This window comes from Eucalyptus grandis, chromosome 7 (genome assembly GCF_016545825.1).
Source record: "Eucalyptus grandis isolate ANBG69807.140 chromosome 7, ASM1654582v1, whole genome shotgun sequence".
NCBI lineage: Eukaryota > Viridiplantae > Streptophyta > Magnoliopsida > Myrtales > Myrtaceae > Eucalyptus > Eucalyptus grandis.
Window position 1 is genome coordinate 16,828,258 of NC_052618.1, and position 14,262 is coordinate 16,842,519.

Genomic DNA, 14,262 nt, shown 5'->3' on the forward strand with positions numbered 1-14,262 from the left:
TAGCACACCAACAAGAGGAAGCAGATGGTTAGTGCCCACTTGACCACCCCCTGGCTTTGGTCAATGATGGTGAGACATGTACTAAGGAGGGCCAACGATATAATCATTCCACCAATACTAGTTAGCAACAACGGTCGTCACCCAATCCGATCAAGAAGGAAAGCGGCTAAGAGGGTGCAAATAATCTTCACAACATCGAGTGTTATGGCCAAGAGGAGCTTTGTGGTGTTGGAGATAATGGCCCTATAAAAAATGGAAGGGTTGTAAAGGATGATGGTGTCACTCCCAAAAGCTTGTTGGATGAAGTAGATTCCAATAGTGCATGCAAGCATGTGTAAGGCGGGTGAGGTCCAATGGAGATCCCGCCACATGTCCCCCCAAGTTCCCTGGCTAGTGACATCGATGATGTCGTCATTGTTCTCTTCATGGATGCCAACAGCATCCTTAATCTTGGCAAGCTGGACTGTAGCCTCCTCCTCAAAGTTGGAGATCTAGGCAAGGATACGCTTCGCATCGCGCTGACGGCCCTGCGTGATAAGCCATCAAGGGGATTTTGGCATGGCGAAGACCCAAAAAATGAGCAAGAAGGGGATTCCTCCTATGCTGAGTAAGAGACGCCAGCCGAGGTTAGAGTGAATCCTAAATAAGAAAAAATGGGTGATGTCACTGAGGAGGGTGCCCATGTCGATGAATACTTGAACCACCAAAACATGTATAAGAAAGCAATCACCTTCCTTTAAATTTAAATATCTAACCTTAATTCTTCCCCCGACAATCATTGATGATAAATTAAAAAACAAAAATATGTTACAAAATTTGGGGAAAAAAAAAAAGAAATGAAAGGAGTACCTTAGGAAAGAGGTGACAAAGCCCCGATAAGAGACTAGAGTGATTTCAACAATATAAATGGGAATGATGATGAGGGTATAGGTTGCAACAATATTAATTATGAAGCGGCCAACCACAAGGATGAAGTTGTCATCCTTAATGGTCACAATGAGGGCTCCGACGAAGAAGATGCTTGCTACCAACCCTATTTTGCAATGGTAACCAATCTTGTTGGGGATCCACCAAGCGAGTATCAACCCAATGGGGATGATAACTTTGAAACCCCCATAAGATGATCCTCGAATTCATCATTCGTTTGTTGGTTGGGCTTTATGTATGCTATCCTCTTACTCATCAATCCTATGTCTAATTTCAAAATGAAAATCTTAGTTATTATCCTAATATTCTCAAGTAAATCATAATTATGTATAAGAAATTGAAAACATAAAAAAAAAAAAAATAAGTTTTTTTTTTCTAAATATTTCTGATTTTCATTAATTTTCGGAATTTTCAATTTTTTATTATTTTTCTATTATATATTATCTTTTGATGTTACCTATCCAAAAGACAAAAGGCATGAAAAATAATCATTTCCATAATTTGAGCCTGAGCCGCTGGGCAGAAAACAATCTTAGTTATTATCCTAATGTTATCACATTGATACTTTATAAAAATTATGTGCCCTAAGTGTGTTATGTACGTGTCGTGCTAGCATCGTGCATGTGCCGTGCCGGCATCATGCACGTGATGTGCCGGCATTGTGCATATTATGTACATATTCCAACATCAACATAAACAATATAAAATTGGATTAAAAAGGATAACAAATTCAATTGACATAAGTACTAATAAGTCATAAAGTATTTTTGACTAAATTGAGGTTCGGTCTTATGTTGGAAGTAAAACACGAATCCGAAGGATATTAAACATCTTGCCAGTTGGCTCATAGCGACACCTATTGCACACCCTCGTACACGCAACCTTAGAGGGAACACCTCTGAGCTATATATTGATGCAATTGGCCCCATCCCAATGGAGAAGGAGGCCACGTAGCACACCAACAAGAGGAAGCAAATGGTTGGTGCCCACTTGACCACCCCCTGGCTCTGGTAAATGACGGTGAGGCATGTACCAAGCGAGGCGAGCGATATAATCATTCCACCAATACTAGTCAGCAACAACGGTCGTCGCCCGATCCGATCAAGAAGGAAAGCGCTAAGAGGGTGCAAATAATCTTCACAACATCTAGTGCTATGGCCAAGAGGAGTTTTGTGGTGTTGGAGATAATGCTAGCCCTATCAAAAATGGAAGGGCTATAAAGGATGATGGTGTCACTTCTAAAAACTTGTTGGATGAAGTAGATTTCAGTAGTGTAGGCAAGCATGTGTAAGGCAGGTGAGGTCTAGTGGAGATCCCACCATATGTCCCCCCAAGCTCCTTGGCTGGTGACATTGATGATGTCGTCATTGTTCTCTTCATGGATGCCAACAGCCTCCTTAATCTTGACAAGCTGGACTGTAGCCTCCTCCTTAGAGTTGGAGATCTGGGCAAGGATACGCTTCGCATCGCGCTGACGACCCTGCATGATAAGCCATCGAGGGGATTCTGGCATGACGAAGACCCAAAAAATGAGCAAGAAGGGGATTCCCCTTATGCTGAGTAAGAGACGCCAGCCGAGGTTAGAGTGAATCCTAAATAAGAAAAAGTGGCAGATGTCACTGAGGAGGGTGCCCATGTCGATGAATACTTGAACCACCAAAACATGTATAAGAAAGCTATCACCTTCCTTTAACTTTAAATATCTAACCTTAATTTTTCCCTCGACAATCATTGATGATAAAGTAAAAAATATATATGTTACAAATTTTGGGGAAAAAAAAAAAGAAATGAAAAGAGTACCTGAGGAAAGAGGTGAGCAAGCCCCGATAAGAGATTGGAGTGATTTCGGCAATATAAATGGGAATGATGATGAGGGTATAGGTTGCAACAATATTAATTATGAAGCGGCCAACCACAAGGATGAAGTAGTCATCCTTAATGGTCACAATGAGGGCTCCGATGAAGAAGATGCTTGCTACCAACCCTATTTTGCAATGGTAATCAATCTTGTCGGGGATCCACCAAACCAGTATCAACCCAATAGGGGAGGATAACTTTGAAACCCCCATCAGATGATCCTCGAACTCATCATTCGTTTGTTGGTCGGGTTTTGTGTATACTATCCCCTTACTCATCAATTCTATGTCTGCCAAAATTTCAAAATGAAAATCTTAGTTATTATCCTAATGTTCTCAAGTAAATCATAATTATGTATAAGATATTGAAAACATAAAAAATGAAAAAAAAATATTTAAATTTTTTTTTCTAAATATTTTTTATGTTTTATTAATTTTCGGAATTTTCAATTTTTTATTATTTTTCTATTATGTATTATCTTTTGATATTACCTATCCAAAAGACAAAATGCATGAAAAATAATCCTTTCCATAATTTGAACTTGAGCCGCTGGGCAGAGAACAATCTTAGTTATTATCCTAATGTTATCACATTGCTACTTTATAAAAACTATGTGCCCTAAGTGTGTTATATACGTGTCGTGCTAGCATCGTGCACGTGACGTGCTGGCATCGTGCGTATTATGTACATATTCCAACATCAACATAAACAATATAATTTTGGATTAAAAAATGATAACAAATTCAATTGACATAAGTACTAATAAGTCATAAAGTGTTTTTGACTAAATTGAGGTTTGGCCTTATGTTGGAAGTAAAACACGAATTCGAATGATATTAAGTTGCTCGCCAGCTGGCTCACAGTGACGCCTATTGCACACCATCATACACACAACCTTAGAGGGAACACCTCTGAGCTATATATTGATGCAATTGGCCCCATCCCAATGGAGAAGGAGGCCACGTAGCACACCAACAAGAGAAAGTAGATGGTCAGTGCCCACTTGACCACCCCCTGGCTTTGGTCGATGACGGTGAGGCACGTACTAAGGGAGGCCAGCAATATAATCATTCCACCAATACTAGTAAGCAACAATGGTCGTCGCCCGATCCGATCAAGAAGGAAAGCGGCTAAGAGGGTGCAAATAATCTTCACAACATCTAGTGCTATGGCCAAGAGGAGCTTTGTGGTGTTGGAGATAATGCTAGCCCTATCAAAAATGGAAGGGCTGTAAAGGATGATGGTGTTACTCCTAAAAGCTTGTTGGATGAAGTAGATTCCAATAGTGTAGGCAAGCATGTGTAAGGCAGGCGAGGTCCAGTGGAGATCCCACCACTTGTCCCCCCAATCGCTCTAGCTGGTGACCTCGATGATGTCGTCATTGTTCTCTTCAGGGATCCCAAAAGAGTCCTTAATATTGGCAAGTTGGACTGTAGCCTCCTCCTCAGAGTTGGAGATCTAGGCAAGGATATGTTTCGCATTGCGCCGACTGCCCTGCGTGATAAGCCATCGAGGGGATTCTGGCATGGCGAAGACCCAAAAAATGAGCAAGAAGGGGATTCCTCCTATGCTGAGTAAGAGACGCCAGCCGAGGTTATAGTGAATCCTAAATAAGAAAAAGTGGGAGATATCACTAAGGAGGGTGCCCATGTCGATGAATACCTGAACCACCAAAACACGTATAAGAAAGCAATCACCTTCCTTTAACTTTAACTTTAACTTTAAATATCTAACCTTAATTCTTCCCCTAACAATCATTGATGATAAATTAAAAAACAAAAACAAAATGTTACAAATTTTGGGGAAAAAAAGAAAGAAATGAAAGGAGCACCTTAGGAAAGAGGTGAGCAAGCCTCGATAAGAGACTGGAGTGATTTCAGCAATATAAATGGGAATGATGATGAGGGTATATGTTGCAACAATATTAATTATGAAGCGGCCAACCACAAGGATGAAGTAGTCATCCTTAATGGTCACAATGAGGGCTCCGACGAAGAAGATGCTTGCTACCAACCCTATTTTGCAATGGTAACCAATCTTGTTGGGGATCCACCAAGCGAGTATCAACCCAATAGGGGATGATAATTTTGAAACCCCCATCAGATGATCCTCAAACTCATCATTTGTTTGTTGGTCGGGCTTTATGTATACTATCCCCTTACTCATCAATCCTATATCTGCCAAAATTTCAAAATGAAAATATTAGTTATTATCCTAATGTTCTCAAGTAAATCATAATTATGTATAAGATATTGAAAACATAAAAAATGAATTTTTTTTTATTTTTCTAAATATTTCTGATTTTCAATAATTTTCAGAATTTTCAATTTTTTTTATTTTTCTATTATATATTAATTTTTGATATTACCTATCCAAAAGACAAAAGGCATGAAAAATAATCCTTTCCATAATTTGAGCCTAAGCTGCTGGGTAGAAAACAATCTTAGTTATTATCCTAATTTTATCACATTGCTACTTTATAAAAATTATGTGCCATGTGCCATAAGTGTGTTATATACATGTCGTGCTAGCATCGTGCACGTGACGTGCCGGCATCGTGCGTATTATGTACATATTCCAACATCAACATAAACAATATAAATTTGGATTAAAAAATGATAACAGATCCAATTGACATAAGTACTAATAAGTCATAAAGTATTTTTGACTAAATTGAGGTTCGGCCTTATGTTGGAAGTAAAACATGAATCCGAAGGATATTGAACATCTTGCCAGCTGGCTCATAGCGACACCTATTGCACACCCTCGTACACACAACCTTAGAGGGAACAGCTCTGAGCTATATATTGATGCAATTGGTCCCATCCCAATAGAGAAGGAGGCCACGTAGAACACCAACAAGAGGAAGCAGATGGTCGGTGCCCACTTGACATCCCCTGGCTCTGGTCAATGACGGTGAGGCACATACCAAGGGAGGCCAGCGATATAATCATTCCACCAATCCTTCATAAGAATGCATGTGACAGCATCATACGAGAGTTTTTCAAGGACAATGGCTTTCGTAACGATGAATGTTTTGTTGAAGGATTTTGCTAAGAAACCCCTTCTAGACGAGAATTATCAAAATAAGTAAAAATCATTTCCTCATCTTATTTCTTCTCAAAGAGCTCACTTTTTCTTAAATCTTTTACTCCCACTTCATTTAGGGCTAGGGTTAGGGCTTGAGTTGGAGGAAAACCAAATTTGATGATAAAAGAATGCCAAACCAAGAAAAGAAAGAGTGCTTCATTTTTGTGTCACAAAGAGAAGGAAAGACAAATCGTGAAAAGGGATGAACAGAAAAGAAAAAGAAAAAGAAAAATAGTTGTAGCTCGAGTTTTTTGAGATACTAGGAGACGAAAGGAAATGGCAATCACGATATTATCACATTGCTACTTTATAAAAATTATGTGCCCTAAGTGTGTTATGCACGTGTCGTGCTAGTATCGTGCACGTGTTGTGCCAATATCATGTGTATTGCAACATCAACATAAAAAACCTAAATTTTGATTAAAAAAACATCACAAGTCCAATTGACATAAGTACTAATAAATCATAAAGCATTTTTTACTAAACTTGAGATTTGGCCTTATGTTGGTATTTCCCCCATTCCTCCGGGAGAGTTTAACTTAGTTATGCTCTATTATTTGAATTCAAAGTTCATAATGATGAAACCATTGATCTGGATAACCATGTCTTTACTATTAATAGGTACAGTAAGTGTGTCAACAACATTTTCTCTAGTGACAGCGACAATTCCCTAGTAATGCCTTTTATTAAAACTCATAGTTTGGACTTCCAATGTAACTTCATTTTTCCTTATATAGCTGTTGAGAACATTACAAAGGAGTGTAATAATGAACGTTAAGAAAGGTAAGGCGCCATTTGTAATGGATGAGTTTTACTGGTTTCCACTTCAAGTGGTAATATGATGAAAGAACTAGCGCTTGAAGTTTAAACATTAAATGCAACATCATGGGTACAACAAGGATAAGCTCTTTGTATCCGTTCATGTGGGCTTTATCGCGGTACCATAGAACTTAAGGAAGTATTATATGCTTCTATGAAAAAAGGAGTTAAAAGGAAAAGAGTCCTTATAAAATGTTAATGTTATGTCATGTGCAGCTTGAGGAAGAAAGCGAAACGATGTTAGCAAGTGCAAAGATATCAAATCTTGAGACGCAAAAATTGTCATACCTGGCTTTAGTGTTGCTAAGATGAACTTAACGGGAAACTTCGACGTTTACATGCAACTTTACGATGCTTTTCCTTTTCCCTTATTTTAGTAATTTGGTTTATGTTGCTGCTTGATTTTTTGATGTCCTACCCAACTATCATGTTCAATAAGAAAACTTGAGCATGAAATAAGTAAATCCATCTAAATGGACGAGTCATAAATGTATTTAGCCCATAGGGCTTTAATTTTCTTTAACAGGATATCTAGTCTTTTGAGGTACTTATTTAGAAGGATTGTACTACTAGATGGTTGTCCTTTTCTGCTACCGGCAAGTACCCTAATAGGTCTGTCAATGTTATGATACCCTTTCGCAAATCATAATTCAGTCATTGTTCATGATATTTATGTTTGTTCTTTTTTCTTTCATTTTTTGCTTAGTTCTTTTCTTAATGCCAACCGTTTATTCATGTTTACCTCAGGGCTGATGGCAGAGCAGCAGCTCCGTGATATAAACCTGACGAATCTGCTGTCCCTGGAACAACGTTAGGGCCAACTCAAATTGAGGCTTTCCCAGGAGGAAGTGTATCTCTCTCTCTCTCTCTCTCTCTCTCTTTTATGCATGGATGCATGTATGGCTATGTCTAAGACCCTACTGAAATTTTTCTTTCCACAGAAGTTGTATGACACACCCGGTGGTGACTCATCTGTGTGAGTAATTTCTTGATGAAAGATTTGAAAAAGGGGGCTATGAATGATGCATGTGAAAGTGAAATAGCTTCAAGCTGGCCCATGAATTGAATAATTGCCCAGGCCATCAGCCCTTGAAAAACTTGCACAGGCCATCAGCCCTTGAAAAATTCGCACTTGAAAGTGGAATAGCTTCACAACCCTGGTGTTTCGATCACATTATCTATGTTATCTTGATCCGCTCAATCTTTGGTGTATTGCATTTGGAGATCTGTTCTCACTTCCCGCTCGGGTCGCATATGAGAACTACAAGATCACGTGGATGCATGATGGCACCAATTAGTCAATTACATAACAAAGTGCACAACTTGAAAAGTAAAAAGGAAAGAAAATTACCAAATGATACAATGCTATTCATAAGCAAATGAAGCACTAAATTCTTGGACGCGTTCAATTTAATTTAGTGTAAATACAACGAGTAAATTTAAATGCTTTTTAATTGTTGATATTGTATTTTATTTATCTCTACGTGGTAGCATTCGCAAAATTGGTTTCATTTGGAAAAGTAATAGTGGTATATTGAATTTATTTTCTCACCTAATTAAAAAATTGAATTCTTATGAAAACTAATGAAGTTTTTATCTTGCTGGGCAAAAGACAACTTGATTGGAAAATTAATCTTATAATATATAACGGCAAAAAAAAAAAAAAAAAAAACAAAGTAGAAACCGAAAAACCAAAACAAGCCGAGCCAAACCAAATCGAACTAGGATTTGCGGTTCAAATCTGATCGGATTTTGGTTCGGTTTGGTGAATTTCCTTATTAGTTCGGTTTTCCAAAAAATGGAAATGAATCGAACCACTTACACCGCTAGTGAAACATCTATTTTGAAGATAGATTGCACACGAAATAGCTTTAGCCTAGAACTTCTTGGGCAAATTTTTACTCTTCAACATGTTTCGAACGATGTTAAAAATGGTTCTATTTTTTTGTTTAGCTACGTCATTTTGTTGAGGAGAATACGAAGCAGTCAAGAAAAGCCGAATACCATGATCCCCATAGAATTTGTTGAATATGGCTGAAGTGAATTCTTTGCCACGATCATAGCTTTGATAAAATAGTCACTCTCATTTTCAGCCAAGTTCTTGAATTGTTTGAAAGTATCAAACACTTTTGTCTTCTTCTTTTTTTCAAAAGATACACCCAAATTTTTCGAGTAAAATTATCAATAAATGTAACAAAATATCAATGATTACTATATGAGGGAGGAGTGATTGGGCCACACACATAAGAATAAATCAATTCAAGCGGCTTCTTCACTCGATAAGTTGTTTCCTTGGGAAAACTATTTCTAGAATGCTTATTGATAACGCACTCTTCACATAATTAATTAAGGTGATCAATATGTGGTAAGCCATAAACCATCTTCTTGCAGAAAAGTAGTTGAGTCCACCAAAATTGAGATGGTCAAACCTCAAATGCCATAACCATGAAGGATCATCCACACACGTCTTTAGACATCGAGATATTTTATTCTTTATGTCACACACCGACCCTCAAGCACGCAATAACCCCTATTTCTCTTTGGTCATTTAGATGTTGTTGGCCCATTTATTTTATCTTTCGATTAAATGCAAACGGAAACATATAATAATCACCTAGTCAATCATAATAGTAAGAATAGTATAAAATAACAACAAACATTTCCAAAAGCACTACTTTTATTTATATACTTGTTAACCCTAGGAAGTTTAATACTTACAAGCCTTTACAACAACAATTTCCATCAATCAACACAAAAACCAGCAGGAGGTCAGGTTAAGTTAAACTTCTCTAACACAAGGGCCAGCCAAAAAGTGATGTGTCTCATGTCCATAACAAGCCATGGTGTCCGGGTGGAGTCTCAGGGTCATAATTGGAGGGATATTTCTCGTTCGAGTTAGTCTCTGGATCCTCTACGGCACCATCTGAGGTGTCGATATCCATTGCATCCCAAATTTGCTTTCTAGGACCCCCGTCAGGTGATCCATCAAAAGCACACATCAGGCCAAAATGTTCCTTCCCAACCTAAATGAACCATGCTTTAAACCTATGAGCCACCCAGTTGGCCAATCCATCGTCTACCCAAATCGTAGTAACAAAAAACTCATAAACATGGTCAGTCCCCGATATGGGGTACAAGGTTACAACATTGTCTTGGTCCTTAAAAACTCCGAACCGAACATGACGGTTCCCTTGACTACGGGCCTAAAAACAATAAACGACAACAAATGAGATAAAATCTCAGTAAGTTAATAACTTAAACCTCGTTTAGGATGCTAACTTGTCTCGGGTGCAACCTACAAATGCAACATTATATCGACGGTGGATCAATAGCAAAGCGATCCCCGCTTTGCCTTAACTATAATCATGATCATGCAATTCGACCCAAAAACAAACATCAAACTGTCAACTAAACCCACGGGTATTTTTATCTCACCTTGCCATGCCCCTACATAATAACAACTACCACATGCCAATAGCATTGCATCAAGTATAACATATAATTAGAACACTCCTTATATTTTTCCATGCACAATGCATTCATGCATATTCCAATTATTACAACTACTCAAGTCACAGCCAACACAAGAGTTGGCGGTTTTTTGACATGATTGGGTATCGTCCCACCCCATTAGACATGGCATTGTCTTTGTCCCCCGCCATAGACAGCATTCCATAAGGAGCATCGATTCGGCTTTGATCGCAATTTGACATCTGGACCCCCACTAGGTATCCAATAAAATTGGACATCATCCCTAAACTCTCGTTAGGTGACGGGTTCCTTTAAGTGACCACACGAGCACACCACCCACTTATGCCAATTTCATTTCTCATCAATTAGCCGGTACATATTCGGTTCATGCTCATACAACCAACTATTGCAACTTTCACACATAAAATTGCGGTAAAATAATCACACATGATGACATACATATAATTAACCCATCAAACTTTGTATACTTTCATTTTAAAACATCATTGCCCCATTTGACATATAAAATATGGCACCCAAACACGACTCCTCATGAATTACCATTTATATATCCATAAAACCTTTCTTAAAATATAGCGACCAAGGTTTCTAAATGGGCAATCAATTTTCATGGCATCACAAGCTTCAAGCACCATAAAACATGTATAAATTCATCTCATAACTCAAGCATAAAATACATATAATCACTACTTATCGCCCTATTGCGATAACTTATCAATATTAATCCGATAACTTATTGCTCTATCAATGATAGCTTATCGTCTATTTAGCAATAACTTATCACATATGTTTTGATGGTTTACCACCATTTTATTGATAGCTTATCACCTAATTGATGATAGCTTATCAGTCCTTTAGTGATAGCTTATCATTTTTTTTCATGATAGGTTATCACTTCCATCGTATCACTTTCCTTGATAATCTATCACCACTACTTATCACCTATTATGATAACCTATCAATTTGACTTATCACTTTTCGTGATAACTTATCCACTAGGCCATCATTAGTTAAAAGTAACTACAATTAACCTTAATATAAAACTATCCCTAAACGCAGTTAACACCATAATTAAAGATTTGGAAGTTAACTCATTGTTTAATGGCAATAGCGAGCTAATAGTGACGGTGGCGCGATGGCAACGACAATGTGGTCATGGTTCAAACGACGGCACCAACGATGGCGACATCTTGCGGACAATGCATGAATGGATGGCAACGAGTGGCGTAAGCCTCACAGCCAAGGAGCTTGGCATGCTTGGCAATGAGGACGGTGGACAACACGGACGACAGTGGTGTGAGGGACGATGAAACATGGCGACAGGTGACATAAGGGACAACGATGGTGGTGGTGAATGGCGGTGGTGAAGAGAATGAGAAGTAGAAGAGAAAACTAAGAGAGATGGAAGGGGAAGGGAGGGTCAACCAAACCGAAACCGAGAGAGAGAGAGAGAGAGAGAGAGAGAGAGAGAGAGAGAGAGAGAGAGAGAGAATTGAAATATCTCACTAACTCTCCCTAAAACTCTCCTATCCATGCATCTTGCCCCTTTGTCTTCATCAATGCCCAAGTCTTTTAGAAATGGCAATTTAGTCATTTCACCAATCCTTATATAAAATTTCAATTTTGCTCTTGAGCCCAATTGCTTGAAATGGGCATGGATGGGCTTCATTGGGTTAACTTGGCCAAACCTCCTAGGTGTGAGGCCCACTGGGCTCTCTTAACCTGGCTTCTTTTTTCAACTTCCAATTCTCGACCTACTAATCCTTATCTAGAATTTAAAGCTTATCGGTAAATTGGCAAATAAATGAGGCGACATCTAATAGGTTCGTCTTGAAATCCTTGAAAGTTTGATACCTAAAATTGGATTGAAATCCATGATTAAAAATTGATTGAATACAACTTTAGTACGACTTAAACTATCGGATGTCTCCTATGCATTTGACCCATGGTTGATAAATTTTCAACCCAAGTTTGTACTTCTTCGAATCATGGATAACCTTCGGTTGTCATGTAATCACGAGAAATCAATTAATTACCCTAAGTATAAGATCAATAGGAAATTGGTTCACTATCAATCGCAGCAAGTATCGTAATCGTACGGAATTACTCGTAAAATAACTACGTAACTCTATCAAATTAATTTACATCCATTCGCTTATTGACTTGTAATAGCATAATATTATCCCTTGTTTTTATGGTTGAGCGATCTATCCCTAATTGAATTCTCTGGTTGTGCACATTTTAATTTTTTATGGCCTCTCCAATAAATTAGTTAACTCATGAGTGATCGATTTAGAGTAAATTCAACTAATAGTGCATTGATAAAATAACAATTTCATATATCTCGAGAATGGTTGAATTTTAGGATATCACACTTTATATTAAGAGTAAACATCCTATTCTTCGACATCTTCACATTTGCAATCGGTTTATTATTCCGGTCTCTTAGCACAAGGTTAAGATCTTTCATATGAACAGTATAACCTTTCTCCATAAGTTGTCCCAAACTCAAGATATTGCTTGACATTTTTGGAACATAATAAACATTAGTAATAAACTAACATGCACCATTCTTCAAACAATTTAGAATTGTATCTTTGCCTTCAACAAGAATTTTGGAGTTATCACCAAACGAGACTTTCCCTTTAATTGTCTCATTTAACTCGACAAACATTTCCTTTCGCCCACACATGTGATTATTTGCACTGATATTCAAGTACCACGTATCATTTTGACCTTATTCATCTTCTTTGAATGCCAATAAGAGAAATTGATTGGAATCATTCACTAAGTTTACATTTTTCGTCTACTTTGTTACTCTCTTTGTTTTAGTAGTCGGAAGCATAATGGGCAAGTTTATTATAATGATAACATTGAATTTTAAAATTATCATACCATTGGCCTGTCGAGTTATTTCCTCTTCCCGAACACCTCTTTGATTAAGGTATCTACCGTCATTTCAAGCAGCATCTCCTTTACTTTGTCCATGACCTCTTGCTTGAAAGCGACCTTAGTCTCAACCTCGATCACAATCTTGATTTGTCGCTCGAATTTGCACAAGCTCCCTTCTTCGCTCCTCATCTTGGATGGTTAGCCGCATTTGAAGAACTTCATCGACCAGTCAATCTTTTTTCTTCTAAACCTTTCTTTGTGGGCTTGTAATGAACCCATAATCTCATCTATCGTCACGACATCTAGGTCTTTGGATTCTTTGGTTGCAACACCAAAGTGGTCGTACTTCTTATCTAAGAACCGAAATATTTTCTCGACAATATGAACATTTGAAATGTCTTCTTCATTTCTTTTCATTTGGTTCACAATTGCCAAAGCTCTTGTGAAATAATCAGTAATCAATTCAGATTATTTCATATTCAGATTATTTCATATGAATTACCTTGAATTCGTCTCTCAAGGTTTGAAGGCAAATCTTTTGAACTTTCTAAATTCCTTAGTGTGTGTTATGAAGAATCTCCCATGCTCCTTAGTAGTAGTGGCGTTCAAAACCCTTTGAACATGGAATCATCTAAAGCTTCATAGATAATTGACAAGGCATATTGATCTATATTTGAACTTTCTCTAAGGCATTCCTCTAGTTCTGGCTCAAGGTGACTTCGTCCTCTGCTCATCATAGCTAGTATTAACAAGTTCCAATACACCATAAACGCTAAGTAGAGCTTTCATTTTAATGGCCCGGTTATCATAATTTTCTTTAATAAGATGAGGGTACTGAAGAGGAAGTTAAGTATATTGTTGAGGCCATGATCATAAATCGTGAGCTCTAATACCAATTTGTTGGGAGAAAATGAAGGTGAAATACTCACAACTTACACAAAGAAGAGAATGAGATAGATAAGCTTTTTATTTAAATTAACCTTATTTCACCTTATCAAGAACGATTACAAGACTTCCACATTTATAAACTTGTTACATAACTTTTACTTTTCTTCATAAATATAGCCAACGTTCTAAAGGAGATAAATGTTAGGAATTTACAAAACATTAATTGCACCTTAAAACACGAACAATCACGATATAAAAATATAAACAGACTTCTCAAAAGAAACATTATAATGATAA

At 37.6% G+C, this 14,262-nt stretch overlaps 1 protein-coding gene across 1 annotated transcript; it reads right to left on the bottom strand.

Moving 5' to 3' along the window:
- Positions 1-2,230: 2,230 nt before the first annotated feature.
- LOC108960860 (polyol transporter 5-like) lies at positions 2,231-4,950 on the bottom strand. The gene is made up of 5 exons (XM_039317518.1): positions 4,616-4,950; positions 4,447-4,531; positions 4,118-4,304; positions 2,728-3,073; positions 2,231-2,519 (listed from the first exon to the last, which is right to left on the bottom strand). The coding sequence occupies exons 1-5, from the start codon at positions 4,948-4,950 to the stop codon at positions 2,231-2,233; spliced, it is 1,242 nt and encodes a 413-aa protein (XP_039173452.1).
- Positions 4,951-14,262: the final 9,312 nt, after the last annotated feature.